This window comes from Oxyura jamaicensis, chromosome 5 (genome assembly GCF_011077185.1).
Source record: "Oxyura jamaicensis isolate SHBP4307 breed ruddy duck chromosome 5, BPBGC_Ojam_1.0, whole genome shotgun sequence".
Taxonomy (NCBI): Eukaryota; Metazoa; Chordata; class Aves; order Anseriformes; family Anatidae; genus Oxyura; species Oxyura jamaicensis.
Window position 1 is genome coordinate 36,664,526 of NC_048897.1, and position 17,739 is coordinate 36,682,264.

At 36.9% G+C, this 17,739-nt stretch overlaps 1 protein-coding gene across 1 annotated transcript in view; it reads left to right on the plus strand.

Moving 5' to 3' along the window:
- The window catches only part of SPATA7 (spermatogenesis associated 7), a 41,474-nt gene extending 24,823 nt beyond the window's left edge, over window positions 1-16,651 (plus strand). Inside the window, exons 5-12 of the mRNA XM_035327257.1 lie at window positions 85-218; window positions 8,741-9,210; window positions 9,375-9,441; window positions 10,684-10,754; window positions 12,437-12,490; window positions 13,884-13,961; window positions 15,190-15,247; window positions 15,522-16,651. Of these exons, the coding sequence (XP_035183148.1) occupies window positions 85-218; window positions 8,741-9,210; window positions 9,375-9,441; window positions 10,684-10,754; window positions 12,437-12,490; window positions 13,884-13,961; window positions 15,190-15,247; window positions 15,522-15,998 (1,409 nt within the window). The 3' untranslated portion in view covers window positions 15,999-16,651. The remainder of the gene's footprint in view (window positions 1-84; window positions 219-8,740; window positions 9,211-9,374; window positions 9,442-10,683; window positions 10,755-12,436; window positions 12,491-13,883; window positions 13,962-15,189; window positions 15,248-15,521) is intronic.
- Window positions 16,652-17,739: the final 1,088 nt, after the last annotated feature.

Sequence of the window (17,739 nt, forward strand, 5' to 3'; positions counted from 1 at the left end):
GGAACCCCTGTGACATTTTCAAATCAGGACAAAATAAGAGTAAGATTTCAGATTGGACCTGACAAACTTTATCTTTTTCCTAAGTTGCTGACCAGCAGAGAAGAGAGAGACTGAAAAAGAAGATAGCCAGGTGTGAAAAAGAAATGAGTGTGGGCAAAAATGCCTCACGATCCAGCTCAAGAGAGAGTGGAAGGCTGCTGTCAACCTCTTTTGGACAGGTAGATATTTTAATTTTGCTTAGTAGATACCATAGTCTGCTTGCCTGCCCTAACAACAGCTGATCACCAATGTGGCATTAGTTCTAGAGGGAGGGCTAGCATGTTTCAAACGACAGAAAATAAACAATGGTCTTCCTGGCATGTGCCCAACACTGTGTCAACCTTCTGATGGAGATGGCAGGTATGAAGAGTACCTGTGGTAAAGACAAATTCTAGTTACCCTTGAATTCTCTCTTTCATCGCAGCGTGAATCCCCATGTTTCTCTCTCTTCGTTGAAAGTGGAAAATAGTGGTTAAGCCATCAAAATGAGTGAAGATTATGCTTTTCTGTCTGTATGTGTAAGTTCACTCATTTTGACTGGCATTTCATCCAGATATCTGACATATGTTTCCAAACAGCATGTAAATAGCCTAATAAACTGTAGAATCATTTTCATCACTGTAGAGGAGCAATACACAACTTAAAAAAGAATGCTATCTTAACTTTGTCGGTTTTAATACCAAATGCTTCATATGTTGTTTTAAGCATATGTAGAGCTCAAGTACATTTCCAAGTAGATCAGAAAACTCATCAGTAGTTTTTCTGTGTGCGTTTTTTTGCAGTAGGCAGTCTGAGTATGACCTTATTGTAAAGTGGAGAAATAATGCTTTGAAATTCAGTTCATGGCTCGTAGTTAGGGATGAAATCACAGGCATGCATTAGAAAAAGTAGAAAATGTCATATTTAAGATCCAAATCTTATTTTTCACGGTTAAGCCAACTAAAGTGTGCTAAAATCTTTAATTACAGTATAAATTCTCAGTTCTACAATGAAGGGATGTAAGTGTGGTATTTAATACAGAGTTATAAGAGATTGTCATTCTTCCTTTGTTTTAATCCCTCCCAAAACAAGGTCCTTCTAAATAATCTGTCTAGTTCTTCTAATGATTTACAGGTGTCTTCCCATCAAAAGTTGTCCTAAAAGTATAGTTTTTATCATGGTAAGAGAAATTGCAGTTTTCCTTATCTTCTGTTTTCCTTAGAATGTAATTGTAGTTACAACAAAGTGTAGTTTTTGGATATAATGCCTTTTATCCTTCCGTAACTTTGTTGTTTTTGTTTTCACTTTACATATGCAAAGAGTAATCTTCACTAAAATACAATTTGGCACTTTGTTAGTCAAATCATTGATGATTATATTGCTGGTTTTACAAGATGTTTTTCACTGGAGTATAAATCAGAGCAGCAGCAAGTTAATAAAATTCTGGCGGAAGGGTAAGCAGTGGAAATAATTGGAGGTAGTGGCAAAAGTAGAATGTGGTCCTGTTCTTCATAAGCATTTTATAACAGGAGGATTATAAGAATAAAAGACAAGTAGAGTTCTGCTGGCTTTGCCAACGCTATATGTAAATGTAAGAATACTGAAGCTAAAGACACGACTTTCATAATGCATAACTTCTTGAGTAATAAAATGTTGCTCTTGTAAAATGTATATCAAGAGTAACATATACATTAATAACCATTGTAATTTCAACAAGGTCAATGTCTGAATAGATTATAGGCTAAATATGTGCTAACCAGGTTTGATTTATGCACCTGACTTTTTATTTTCAAAAGGCTTCATTCATTAGCATTCACTTTTTATTCTTTCTCATAAGTCTGGTGCGTTTATTTCATCATTCTTCATTTTTTTTAACAGCTGCTTTTATTATTATTTAATGCTGTGATAGAGCACAGAAACTGTTTTCCATTGAGCCTGTGCTTTGTGCATCATAAAAAAAAAAAGAGTTAAAAATAATTCTTCTGAAAGATATAATTATATGTTACATATTTCTTATAATCTCTGTCATTTAGTCAACATATTTTATTATACTGAGAGCTGAATATGAAACTGAGTATCTATAATGTCTTGAACATGACTAGCCTCCTCTTTCACTGTTTTGTGTGAGGCTTTGAATGCACAAGAACGGTAAATTCTTCATGTGTAATATCTATTTATAATTATAAAGTTACTGTAATGTAAGAATCTACTATGATATGTAACGAACTGAGGAAGCTATTTCTGTTGCGGCTACCTAGATGTCATAACTGATTTTCATTAAAAGGAGAGTATTTTCATCACTAAGATGTAAGTACTCCATGTTGACCTGAGGGTTAAGATGCAATAGATGTTTATGGTGCATCATGCATGAGAAGACCTAAGCCTGAGAAGCTAAGGAGCAGGCACATTTTCAAAGGGTACAATGGAGCAGTCTTTTGATGGGATCACTAGCAACTAAGTTACTTCAGGAACAGCAGTTTTTCTCAACATCAACCAAAGGGGCAGGGAGTGTGTAAGATGTGCAGTGGACAGCTTTACTTCTCTTCTTTTTCCATGCATCATAATGATGATGATTGACACCATGCATGAAGGTTTATCAAAATGGGGTGATAAACTACAGATATGGATGCTGAAAGGGCAGCTAACATGGGTGTGTCGTTGCTAACAAGTAATTTTAAGTGAGTATTCAGTCTTATTTAGACCGAAAAGCTTGAGGGTGAATAAGCAGCACATCTGTGGGTATACAGTCATTTATCTGTCACCAAATTCAGCGTACATACTCTGTCTTAAATCAATTACTTGAAGGCATTTTTTTTACAACAGAAGGAGCTATTTGATGCAGCCTGGAAAATATTGTCGTGTATGCAAAGAATGCCACCTACCATGTAGTCTTTCTAACTATTGTAGTCATATCCCTAGACTTTTATCTTTTTTATTTTTCTGTACAAAGCTGATCTGTGTTTTTAAACACTCTTCTGAGTGAAGCTTGGTGAGTGAAACTGCATAAAGCTCAATATGACTTAATAATTAAGCAAGAAAATCTGAATTGAGCTGGCCATGAGTAAAATCTCTGATTTGAGTAAGACTTGCTATTTCATATCCCATGTTAAGGTAATCCTATTAATAGGCATTTCTGATTGCTGAAGATTTTTTTAAAGAAATAAATCTGTGCCAAAAGTCAGTTGAAGGGATCTAAGCCACTTTAAGCATAACTGTCATTGCTTTTGGAGTCAAAGAACTGCTTCATATTTCAAGATCTGTTTCAGTCTGATTTTTGAGACATTTTGATTTCTTAAGAAGGAAGGTTATGACCTTACTTATGCTTGCACTTATGAAATACAGATTAGGAAACACCATTAACTGTTTCTAATCTCTTGTTAATTTTGTATGCAGTGCACACACATGGCTATGTGAATTACTTACTCAAATGCTTTGTGTTTAAAGATTTATCATATGGTTAAGACATTAAGAGTCTGAAGATGTATTATGCTTGAATTAGTTCTGTCAGAGTGAGATATATGAACAACTGAAAGAGAACTGAAGAACCTTCGGAACACCAAATAAAGATGTTTTCATCAGGAATGTTCCGTACAGATTTCCTTGCCGGCTTCATAACAACAATCACCTCTCATGCTGGTCGTTTCATTTAATACATTTCTTCGTGCACATTCAGTAATACCCTTCTTAATAGCATTGGATTCCTTAATAAAAATAGGGATGTATCAAGTTATACAATTGAATAACACATACACAGGCACGTGCACACATAAAGAATGTAACAATAATATAGTTTTGAATGAGAAAAAATATTTTTCTTGATGACAGTATGCAAACTGATAATAATTCATTCAGGTCTTACTTGTTAACGGGTTTGTATGAATAGTCTCTCATGTTTCTCTATTTTTAAGTAAATATCAAAGTATATAACAAAATGAACATGACATACAAAGTGTTGTGGGAGCAGCAAATGTAAAGGCTAGTTGCTTACCAAATGAGACCTTTGCTCTGTCCAAGCAGCAGAGGGCAGGAATTGAGTTGACTTACAGCAACGTTAGTGGCTTTTAAATTGAGCTGTGTTGAGTTAAAAGAATCAGATGTTCATTTATTACAAAATTGCGGCTTCGGCATCTTGGCAATATGGTTCATAAAGTGTCTCTCCATTTTACAATGGTAGATGAAGTATTATGAAGTATATATAATGTCAAGACCTAAAACTCATCAGTGGCCCCAGTGAGAGGTGCCTTTGGACATCTTACATGGAGACAGATTTAGCAAGCTTTCCTGTGTAACCTTGTTTTTTTTTGTTAGCAGCTGATACATCAGTGTCTTTTGAGCTAAGAAAGTAAACCTCTCTTAGGAAGTAAAAGTAACTTAAAAACAAATCTGGATTCTTTGTGTTACTGCTCTTGTCCATCAGACCACAGCCTTATGCTTTGATCTGTTTTGACTGAACCTTCACAGACTCCGTGAAGATTCAGGGTTCCTCTCAATATGAGCTTGCTGCAAGTAATATTCCATTTACTGCAGAGCTGTGATAATAAATAAGTAAATAAATATTTAATTTAGTATATCTTTTTAAGGAGGTTATTATTGCTGAAATATATCATTGGGTAATTTTTTTCTTTCAAAACAAATTACAGTTTGTTGAATCAACAGAATAGGTCACTGTAAGTAGCATGATGTGGAGTCACAAACAGTTTTTGCTAGTGCTAATGTCCAAATCTATGGTACTACCATTGCATAATTTTTTTTGAATTGTGTCAAAAGAATAGAGCGAAAAATTCAGTTAGCGTGTTACTGCATATTTGTAGGCCTGTTTCATCTCTTTTTTCCAGGTAAAAATCTGATGCTTTTACAGATACAGATTAGAGAAGAAAATGGACATACTTGCTTACAGTTGATTTGCCTATACCAAACGAGACATGCAAATAATTTTCTGAAACATAAATGTCAAATTGCAGACAAACATTATCTTGCATTCCTTAAAATCTTTTTGAAGTCAGCAAGATTAGTTCCTTGTTCCTGATACTGTTTGTGTATCCAAAGGCTGTGCTCCCTGCCTGTTTGTTTGGGCATTAAAGGTTTAGCCCAGGAAGAGAGGTTCAAAAGACATCCTTCTCAGTACTCGAATGAATGCATCTCAAGATTGACACAAATAAGGCTGTGGTTTGTGGTTCTACCAGCTAGTCACTACCTTGGCTACTGTTCTACTTATAACATGTTTGAGAAGAAGAAAATTAATGTCCTAAGCTTCCTCAAAAATAAGGAAAGCTTAAATTTAGAATATTGCCATTTTTACCATATCCTTTTGTCTTGTTTTAGAATCAGCTGAACTGAATCCAAGAAACAGAACATGTGGCTTTCATGAGTAGTTGGCATATTAATATCTTCTGGTTTATTTACATTGTTGTTGTTGTTGTTTATTGCAAGGCACCAGTCATCATCCTATGTTAACAAATGCTTCTACAAACTGATTTATTTTGCAGCTCCATGAACTATTTTAATCACTGAGAGTAAAAAGGTCACAACAAAAATTAAGCTGTTTATAATACATATCGAAGAGTGTGGAATTAGCTTTTCAAAATATCTATATAGACAGATTCTGAAACTTTCCAGTCTTATCTGTTTTCTGTAGCGTTGAGCTGCCACTGCAACTATTTTATATGCAAACAATCACACTGGTAAGCCTTATTATGCTGCTTGCTAACACAGGCATTTGTTTAGCATTGTTGCTACATGCTATCAGTTCAGCATTTAATTGTGCTGTAGTAGTAAAATTAAGTTTGCTAATGTGAGACACCATCAAGAAAGGCTTATTTTGGCTCAGCTAACTAAAAAAACGTGCCTCTTTGCATCAGCAGCTGTGCGCATTTTGGGGTACTAGAACAGCATGGATAGATATTAATGATTTGGGAGGAAGTTGTGTGAATTTGTGAAAGAAACATACAGCATGACAGCAGTGCGTTCTGTGATTTCATTTTGATAGTAAACTAACTGCATTTTTTAATATTCCTCTTAAATAGCATTTACTGCAAAATGTATATTCATTATTTTGAGTTTTAGTTTAAAATCCCAAGCAGTTCTGAAAGGAAAAAAATAGAATAGTGTAGATTCAAAGTAATAGCAGTAGCAGTTTGAGATGATGCAATGGTTATACAGTGAGAGTCATTGCTTAGAACTTTTAAGAACGCCTCTTCTAGAAATCGAATGGTAGAAGAACTGTGCATATTTACAAGCTATACTATGTATTACATAGTTTAATATATATTACCAGCTTAGTAGTAATATATAATTATCCTACGCTGTATATTAGGCTACAGTGTCATGAATTTTCAACAAATGTACAAGGATTTCCAAGTGTCTTTACTTTTCCTGCAGCACACCTACATCCCCCAAGTGGGAGGCTTCAGAAGTCTCACAGCAGCTGTTGATTATCTTGCAAGATTCCTGTTATTTGTTTAAATGGTGGAGCCATATCTACAAGTTAATTTCTGTGTTAAAGTTGAATTTTCTTATGAAACACCACTGTTTGTATACATCTATTTAAACCTTACAGCATTTAGTTGCCATAGAGCTGTGTGAACTGAGTGTAAGGAACAGTAAAATCACTGTTTTAAGAGGTCTTACTATTTAATTAGATATTAACTGAATTGATTTGGGTTTGTAGCTGTTGATTTTGAATTGGGCTTTGTCAGATGTTATTTTACTTTAGCTGTCATTTTGTCTTGTGTTATATTGTTTGCATAGTATGGCCATGACATTTGTCCCACTCTACTCTGCACTGATGTTGCCTCACCTTGAGTACTGTGTGCAGTTTTGGGCACCACAATATAAGAAGGACATAAAACTATGAGAGCATCCAAAGGAAGCCTACAAAGATAGTGAATGGTTTAGAGAGCAAGATGCATCAGGAGCAGCCAAAGTCCCTTGGTTTGTTCAGCCTAGACAGGAGGAGGCTGAGGGGAGGCCTCATGGCGGCCTGCAGCTCCCTCACAAGGGGAGCGGAGGGGCAGGTGCTGAGCTCTGCTCTCTGGGGACAGCGACAGGACCCGAGGGAACGGCATGGAGCTGGGACAGGGGAGGGGCAGGCTGGGGGTTAGGGAAAGGTTCTGCACCCAGAGGGTGGTCGGGCATTGGGACAGGCTCCCCAGGGAAGTGGTCATGGCACCGAGCCTGCTGGAGCCAAACAGCTTTTGGACAACATTCTTGGACATATGGTTCGATTTTATATGGTAGTCCTGTGCAGACCCAGGAGTTGGACTCGATCCATGTGGGTCCCTTCCAACTCAGGATGTTCTTTGATTCTGTGAGATGTTCCAGAACAACATTACCCTCACAGATTCTGGACCTCACTGTGCCAGTACCTCAGAGCAAGCACCTTCTCTGGTAGTTGTACTGCCACTTAGCTTTAATACACACACGAGTCATCTCTTCTCCATCACGCAGTTGTGTGTAACAGAACTTGAATGGCATAAATATATCTTGATGAAATTAAAATAGGCAATATGGCCATCCTTGGACGTCGTAAAATGTCATACATACCCTTCACTGATAACATTTTCGATGCATGGTTGTATGTTAGGTAGGAAAAGTATACACAACAGCTGTATTGCTAAGATGCTTCCTAACTGTTCAGACACATAAAGCACATTTACTAGCACAAGTACACTGCCCATGTATTTATACTTTTGACTTGGAAATTTTTAAAAATTCTCTTAGGATAGAAATCAAATTTCTTTCTATTGAATTGTTCTTTCTCATCTTACCAAAAAAGAGTATCTTCAAATGCCAGTTAGATTTAGCTATGTTTCTGTCTTAGCTTTGGCACAGTGTCATAATACAGTTCAGGAATATTGATGAATTTTTAAGCATTATTTTATTTATTTATTTATTTATTTTCAGAAAGCAGAAAAAGATAATATGGTCTTTCCAAATAATTCATTCTTTAACATTTCGCAATGACCTACTTAGTTTTCAAATTTTGATTTCAGGTGATTAGTTCTTTTCTTATCTCTGCCATAAGCATGGTGTTACTCATAATGCTTAGCCTTAGTAAAACTGAAATAATGGGAAAAAATTTACAGCCCTACCAAAGATGTGAATCTTCTACCTATAGGCAAAAGAAGAGGGTTACACAGGGAATAAACAGCTAGTTACAAATTTTCTTACTCTGTGTCTTAAGCCACATTACGGTAGTTTCCATGAGTCGGTGAGTGGTGCTCCTTAACAAATGTACATCTTATAAAGATAGCTGGCATGTGATAAAGTTAATAGGATTTGGAGAGAAAGGCAACAATTCCACACTTGAAGAAAATCTAGATAGTGTGAACTAGTCAGCAGCATAATTGTGGATAATGTCTATTTACCTTTCCTTACCCGGGCAGTGCAAACAGAGCATACCCATATAAAATAATGTGCCTCAATTCAAGAATTATTGGTTCCTTAACTTTTAAAAATGTATTCCACTTTTGGACTAAAGTGATTGAACCTCCTGGTTTGATGTAGCCATCGCTATTCTTTAAGAAAGCATCAGTCTTTTCACATAAAGGTGTTAAGACTTGTTAGCTCTGGAGCTGCTCTGAAACCAGTTTGATTTTAGGAAACTGGATTTTTCTTACAAAGAAAATACCTCCAAGTTGGTAGCAAGGATAACTGCGAGTGCCAGCTTGAAAAAAAGCTGGGAAGTTGCAAACTAATCAAATCTTGTTTTATTTTTTTCTAGAGTCCTTTGGAAGCAGAAGACAAAGACAGTCTGTTCCCCTCTGTTCAGCATGCACGGTACCTGTCAAGAGCACTGTCACCTTACGGCGAGCATGGCTTGGTTAACTGCAGTCCAGTAAAATGTACCAGAAAACATTCTCGGAATACATCTAACTCAAACTCAAGTGTCACTACATCAAGTAAACCAAGAAAACACTCCAGAGTTTCAAGCAGTTGCTCTTCTGATAGTTTTGTGAGCATTGGTTGTTCCCAGAGGCATCAGGAAAGGAACTCCAAAGTATACAGTGGGGATCTTCTAGACAGGCACTCTGAATTATTTACTGGAAGCCAAAAACCTTTTACTCCACGCACCTTAATATCAGATGCTAAATCCGTCCTGTCAGAGTACAGGTATTACACTCCTGCTCGAAGGAAAAGGAAAAATCGCTGCAAGCGGCATGTGGAAGCTGAAACACAGACTGACGTGATCAGGTACAGAACTTAAAACTTTATTTTGAAACCATGGCATTTAGCTGTTATCATAACTATATCTTAACAAAGTAACAAATTCTGTTCCCATTTACCTGTATAGAGGCAGAATAATTATTCTGAAATTGTTTTAGATATACTATCTAACACATCTCTAAATTTTGTAGCTTTCCAACTACAGACAAAGCATCTGGGAGAAAAGTTATGACTGAACAGCAGAAGATGACAAAGAAGGTAATAAAATCATTATCTATCAGTCAGGATACTTTTCCCACACCCTTCACCATCATTTTGGGGTATATACTTCATCTCTGACATACAATTGAATTAAGTTTCATTTTCTTTGTTGTCCTGAGATGAATTAGTTTCGTGGAGGTGAGAGTTTCAGAAGAATGAGCAAAACAGCAGGAAAAAAATATTTAGATGCGTGAAGAGATCTTGGAACATTACAAATATTTTTGAAGGGTACCCCCTTCCCCGAAGTTTTATATATGCACCAGTGTACTTAATTAAGCACATAGATAATTGGTACGTAATTTTTCAGCAGAAGAAACTGTGTCTGTTACAATTTTTTTCTCAATTTTTACATTGGGTAATGTATACATAAAGCCTTTGATGAAAGAATTGGAACCAAGGAATCCCTTCCTCTGAGTAAATAACCAAACCAGCAAAGCAAGGATATTTTTCTTGCTATTGTTTACTTTCTGTCTTGCTTAATATATCTGAATTTTGTAATGAACAATCATATCACTTCAAATTCTACCTGCTCCTAGTATTTTAAATTACAGTCACACAGATATGTTCGGACTTTCTTCCTAAATGAAGGGTGCAAGGTCAGACTATTTGTGTCTCTGTCTTAATAAGACAATTAATTACGGATGAGATGAGAGAAAATGTTTTTATAGCTTTACTGAAAATGGAAGAGTGGCTACACCTGAATTGATCTACATCTGCAGTTGACCTCATTGAGAAATACAAATGATTATTCAGAAGGCTTCACACCAGTTTCATGAAGAACTTTTGATTTAATTTCAAAACTGTTACATCTGCTTTTTTCTTTGGCCATTGTAAGTCACAGCAGTAAGTCTGTAGCTTTACAGTAGCTTTTTCAGAGTATTACAATTTAAAATGCATACAGTCAGTAACTTTACTGTCCTTCAACTTTGTGCATGCATCTTAAGGGATGTGATCTAAACTGCCATTTCCTGCTTTTGCATACCATATTTTTGCTACTCTACAGTTTTCAGAGGATTCATTTTTGCCATTTCAGGGGAGAAATCTCTTACATCCCCTGACTAAAATTTTAGATGTCAAAGCTGATGACTCATTGCTGCCATGTGTTTCAGTTTACTCAAAGTTTCTCAGAAAGAACATAAAATTTGGAGGACTGGTTGGTCACAGTTATTAGGTTCATTTTAGTGGTAGAATTTGCTGTGTATTTGCATTGATAATAAAGATTTTATTTCTGTGTTGTAGGCTGGAGATAACAGATATGATGTGGATGAGCCTGAGAGAGGAATAGCTGCTTTTCCATACTCCTTCCTAAGGTGTGTGATTTCCAGAAGGAATAATTTTGTGAAGCATTCCTTCTTGCTTTTTATACAGCTTCTTCTTAGGGCAATAAGCCACTCTGATCATTTCTAACTTTCTTCTCACAGAACTTGTTTGTTCATTTGATCAGTGGCCTTTCCCAACTTTAGAATTGTTTTCTTATGAAGTTCCACTGCAAAGCCAATTAAGAAAGAGATCGCTGAAATACAGGAATTTTTTGATCATTACTATCATTATTTTGGTTGGGAGTGAGACTGATGAGAAGTTATTACAGCTGTTAGTTATGAACGTAAATCTGAGCTTACAACCTGTATATGTCATATACAGTGCTACACCTGTATATGTCATATACAGTGCTACACCTAAATAGGGTTTTGGTATCCCTTTCAGGAAAAAGGGCCTGCAGACATCCAGACTTTTCGATCTAAGATGTGCCAGAGTTGCAGACCAGAAGCCTTTCATTTTCTAAAGCCATCTTTTTCTAAAGCTGTAACACTGGGCATTAGAACATTGTCTAAAATACAAGAACAGCATTGGAAATCAGGCCTGAACCTAGGGCTCCCAGCTGATTCTCCTTATTGCTGGCCTCAGAATCATGCTTTACTTGCTGATTTGCTCTCTGACCTTTCCATGGAAACCTGTAGAGCATGCTTGTAGATAAATGACTTGAGCATTCTCCTGCAATCTCCTGGAATTTCCATGTTGAAGAAGGGAATTGAATCTGAGGAGCCAGCAAAATCTTTGTGGTTCCTAAAGGAACAAAATAAATATATAAGAGAAGAAAGGTGCATCAAGAGATATCCCAGGTTCATGGAGGTGCATTAGGGCAGTCCCAAATTAAGAAGTCCTAACTCTGGAGATGTGCTTTCAGATATAAACCTGTACCTGGCATTCCTAAGGGTTTAGGTTTCTCGCTATCAGTGTAACAGCAGATATTTTAAAAAATAATAAAAATTTCAGATGTTTTTAATCCTTTGTTGTGTGAGGCACTCGGGTGCTAAGTTACTTAGATCTATAAGCTCCGTTCTTTCAGTTGCAGACCTGCAAACTCCACATGGTATATTTAAGATAGATCTGTCGCAGTTCCTCTATAGACCTCATCCAAATGTTAACACTTGGGCTTTCATATTCCCTTTTGCTACTTTGTACAGTCCTGTCTTCTTCATTTGTACATCAGCACCTGGTGACACTGCTTTTATCCAGTACAATTTGTATGTTGCGCGCTCTGTCCCTTCGTGTACTTGTGTTTGATGTTTTGTACAGTAGAGCAGTAGTCACAAGCTACTCCTGAAAATCTATTGTGTGTCAAAGAACATAGGAAGTCTTACCTGATCAAGTATCAAATCATGTTACACTAAAATCACTTTTTATGGATAATGGACTTCTGTATAGCATCTGAAGTAACACTGAGGTCTTTCTGAGTTACCAGAGCACTGCATCTAGTGAGGTATTTAAAATACTCTTGAACTATAGTCTTCAGACTTCAATGTAGGCAGTGGGTTTTGCTACTAGAGTAGGATTTGGCAGTTTTTTTGGTGTGTATTTTTTTTTTTTTCTTCCAAGAAGTAGTGGGATAATGGCACAGGATGGCTCCAGAAGAGAGTGACATGCAAGGTACTACAAAGGGTTTATACAATGTTGCTTTCTGCTATTTCTTACCCTTTGATTTTCTGATTAGAGAGACATCGCTGTATTCTGAGCAGCCATCAGCAAAGACGAATATTGAGGCCGAGTAAGTATACTTGCACCATTCTCCTGCTAGTTTGCAACAAACTAGAAATCCTTCCTCAGAACTGTTGAACTTCAAACAGTGAATAAGCACTCAGAATAAGCTGTTGTTCGCAATCTACAGTAACACTGAGATGGATATGAATTGCTATAAAATAGTTTATGATCTAGACTACTACTATCCAGTGGCTACACTTTAAATGTTTCCAGTTCGTTTCTGTTTTGGACTAAAAGCTGTTGGAAGCAAATGTTACTAAGATAAAAGGTCAAGTTGAGGGGCATTCTTAATAAATTTTTGCTCTGAAACTTGATGACAATTAGAAGAGGTTTGAGTTGTATTCAGAAACACTGCCACTGCTTTCTCCTGTGACCTTGGGAAAGATGTTTAATTTCTTTATGCTTTAGATAGGCTTGTTCTTCCCTAACTTTAAGGATGCAGTATAGGTCATTTATCTTTCTTCTTTGACTATAGAGCGAACTAAAATTACAGTCTTCAGACTGGATGACAGTTTTTGCCTAATCATGCAAGCTGTTTTTTATTTTCTGTTCAATAAGACTGATTCTGTTTATTAAGGATGATTCTGTAGAGCTTGTTTGGATAGATATGCTGGGATATGTAGAAAGATGCTATGAAAGAGCAACAACAATATTGAAATCTTTTATTTTCCTTTTTTTTTCTGAGGGGAAGAAAAGGGAGTGGATTGTTTTCTAAACAGAACTTAAAAGTTTTGAAGAGTGCCCCATTTAGATGGCTCAATTGGCATCAGTCAGGTTTTAAGTGGTATTGCCAAAGGGGGGAAAAAGAGAAAAATGTAATGAAAGAGGAGAAAGCCAACTATAACGAGGATTTGGAACATCAGAGAGTTGTTGTTTGAAAGGAATAGAGGCTGTCAATAAGTAGCTATTTTTCTGAGCTCCCACTGAGTACTAGAAATTTCAAGTTGCAGTCAGATTCTCTAGAAGCTCCTTTGGAAGCCTTTTACTCAGAGCACCAAGCTGCAGTATTACACTTTCTTCCTTGTTTGAATGCCTTTCTTTTTGAGTGCAAAGCAGGTTGTAAATGCTTTCCAAGATTTGGCTGTTTCCTCACTGGGGCTCTCATTGCTAGCTTATACCGTAACAGGAAGATAACAGAAACATGGTAGTGATCTTTCTAGTATTGTGACATTGTACACAGTTTTGTGTTTTTTTTTTTTTAATTATTATTTATTATTATTTTTAAATGGAATGAAGGGCTAAGTTTGTCCGGGTAGAATGATCTTTTTGAAAAATGACTGTAGGTGCTAAAATCTGTATGATGTTGTTAATAACATTTCCCATAAATGTAATCATACATACTGCATCGTCTGATCTGTATATTGAAACATTTAACATTGGGTTTTCTGTTCTTCCTTCAGAGAAGATGACCTTTTATATTTAACTTTCATTGAAGATGTAACAAATGAAATTCTTAACCTTGGGCTCTTTTCTAACAGGTAGGTTATGGTTGTTTTCAAGTTTATAATGCTATGTCAGAAATCTGTGGAACTCTGTAAGAAAGGGAAGTAGTTTTAGTAATCATTAAGTTGCCTTTAAGAACACATAAATACCCAGTTACCCTTTGCTCGTTTTATTTCCTTTTCTTTTTTTTGCTTTATTGTAAAAAAAAGAAGACTGGGAAAGTTCTGTGGGTCATCTACTTTGGTCTGCTGCGATGTACCATGAGATGCAGCCTCTATTAGAAACTGACCTGAAAGTCTGTGTGGAATAATGCTAAGAAGAAATCATTTTACTCTGCAAGATACATTTTATTAAATAAACCAAAATTTTAATCTTTCACACAATATGTACTCCATCGCCCTTCTGTCCTTGTTCCTGTACCAGTATGAATCCAACCTTCACCATGGGTTGTAAGGATTACATACTGTTCCAGACAAAGGTTCACCAATTACTCTTTTTTTTTTTTTTTTAATAATTAAACAGTAAGGTATTACACAATTTGTGAATTTGAGGAGTAGTCACAAAATCTTTACTTAACCTGTTGGTCTTGATAAAGAAGCCTCTGTCGAATTCTGAGAAATTCCTCTGGTACTTTTTTTTACAGTAACATCTTCCCTTAAAACTATTTCTACACTTACCCTTTTTTTTTTAAATGAATTTCTAATGTAAACTACATTAAATTCACCTGACCTTCTAGAAATTTGTTCCTGTGACTGTGTACCTTGGTTGCCACAGGACACTTCCTCTGTGTTCAAATTTTCTCTTATCCTGTCACCATTTCATAAGCAGTGGAAGAAGGTTCTCAGGGCTGAGGACTTGGCTCTGGATTTTTTCTGAACCTGGATTTTATTCCTTCCCTTTACTTAACTTGTATCAGCCACTGTGGTGCACCTTGGCAATTTTAGGTGCTTCAGCATGGCAGCAGAACTTCCACTGGACTATTGGTTTCTCCCACCATGTAGTTCCAAAAGAGCAAAACTACCCAGAGCTGTGCTACCAATTGCCCCATGGTTAGTGTCTACTGCCCAAAGCTGGACCTGCTGAGCACTGAGTCCCGTGGGATTCAGGCTCCAGGTAGCCCTCTTTGTGGCAGGGCAAAATTGAAACAATCTTAATGGTTCCACTCAGTTAAGAAATGAAAATCAAAAACTACGGTCATTAGTTTATGTAGACTTCTAAAAAGATCCTTTCTTTCCTGTTAAGCGGTTTAATTTTTCTTTGTAGAGTTCTGGAACAATTGTTTGAGTGTCATATAGAAGAAAACAAGAACCATTTGGATGAGGTAGGTACTGCCTCTAGAATATTCACAATTTCTGTATGTGACTTTGTAACCAGAATGCTCAGTGCATCTTTCTCTATCAATGAGAGATTTGCAGACTCCTGATCTACCACGATCAATGAGTCAAGCACAGTCACAAAACAGTGACAACAGTCAGCTCCGTTTAGTGCCTGCTGCTGTATAAGCGGTTGCAAGCAGCTTCCATCTCGTTACGTTAGAACGGAGCCGAGTTCTGGGCAGATGGAGAGGTGTCACCCCTTGTTCCTTCACACCCTAGAGCAAGATGCGGCACCTGTTGGATGTGCTTAAAGCAGACCTCAGCTGCAGCACTGAGGAAATCCACACGGACTGGGAAGCTGTGGACTCACTGGACCTGGAAGAGCTTAATATGATGGAAGAGCCAGAGTTGACTAGTAAAAGTCAGAGGCAAAGGAAAACTACAGAAAGTGAAGAATTCCTTACAACCATGGATTTATTATTAAAAGAACCAAGCACATGCAAATTGCCAGTATGCAGTGAAAATACAAAGGAGACACAGAGTAAGGATGACTTTTCAGAAGATGTTGCTGAAATGAAGAATGCTGAGGCAGAGTCTCACTCTTACGTGAAATCTGAAGACCCAGATACTTCACCCTCATGTGAGGCAACTTTAAACTTGAATACTTGTGACAGTGATTTGGAAGCCAACAAGGAACTTGATGATCTTGAGGAAAACTTTGCAGAGGTCCTTCAGATCTCACATGACTACTCCTAACAGTAGCCAAAATTTAGCTGTTAAATAGGGATAAAGCTAGTTTTGTAGAGAACTGCCATTTGTTAAATAAAGAGTAAGTAGTTTATCTTCAGTATTTCCGTTAAAACACAGATAAAGTCTCTCTAGCAGAGTAACAATTACTAGTTAATGAGCATTAGTCTCTGTACTAATGTAGACTGTAAAGGGTAAAGTGTCAGCTACAAAAATTCTTTGTATATTTTGCCTATAATTGTACAACCCAGAACTAATTTCTGAGAATATTAAAATAAGATGTATATTTTTGGAAAGCTGTAAGAGTAAGTTATGAAATATTTATTGCTTTTATTTATAACAAATAAATTAACTGATGACATTTCTAATGCAATTGTGATCCATTCTATAAAGATCCAAAATGTTTGCAGTTTGCAAGAATTCAATTTACCCACATCAAAAAATGGCATACTACATACCTGCAGAGCAGAGAGAGATCTGTTTTTCCATGCTGGAAAAAGGCAGCATTTTTTCCTCTCTTAGTGCTCAGCCGATTGTTTGATGTAAATCCCACTGGAACATGAAATTCTTACACCTTTTTTCCTTTTACAGTACCTGTAGAACATTAGAAACATGCTATTTCCTTGTATTACCTGAGATGAAATAAAGCATGAGTGTGGGTAGGCAACGTCCCAAACGTAAGGATTTCTTTCTGAGGCTGCTGGATAATGATTCCTTCTTCCTCCCTCCACTGTGAGCTGAATTGCCTTATTTCTTGTACCAACCAGCACGTAGAAAGAGCCACTTTGCAGTATTAGCTGCTGTCATTGTTTGCTTAACTCCCTGTCAGCTTTCCTGCCAGAAAAGGACATTTATCTCTACCTACTGCATATGGCAGCTCTTAAGCCGTTTAATATTCAGCTTGCTTGTTTGTGTTACACACAGCTCTTGAGCTACTTAATCCTTGTCCCTTATTCAGCCCGTATTGCTTGAAAGTGAAGACTTCAACAATTGTCACACTGCAGAGAACTAAAATGCACAGTTAAATTTCTTGCATTGATGGCAACCTTGGCATAGTATGCTGCAGTGAGCTTGGACTCTGACTAGGATTATCCAGTAGAAGAGACGTATCGGGCATCTTGTACAGCAAATGGAGGAGAGGTGATCTATTTTTCTTTAAAGTTTAAATTGAAAATAACACGTGTTGCACAACATCAGCTGAGACTTCTTTGTCTAACCAGAGTGCAGTTATTACCTGGGACTCACATTACTGCAGAATGAGCTCAGTAAGTTCTGAGGAGGGGCCAGGAAATTAACTGTCTTGCTGCATTTCAGGAACTATAAGAAGCCTTAGGGACTGGAGAAAGCCTCTCCCCAACTACATCTTAATGGTGGTCTTAATCTGCTCCTCCAAGGACAAACCCAAATGGTCAGAATTATCCACTTGCATGTACAGCTGTTACCACCTGCCTCTCCTGTGGCTCAAGAGGGTCTCAGAAAGATCTAAGTCACTGATAGCAGTGTGGTGTAGCACACTGGTAAGTGGCTCCAATAATCATAAAACACTGCTTTACTTTTGAAGCACAAACTTTTTGGAAATATCCTAAGAACCTTCAACAACAGCCTGTCAAACAAAAGCAACACTTCACCAGCATTGCAGTGCAGTACGTGATTAAAAAAAAAACAAACAAACAACAACAAAAAAAAACACTTTCCTAGTTGTCTTGGCCATGATAATAAATTACACTTGTTGACAATGACAGCAGAGTGT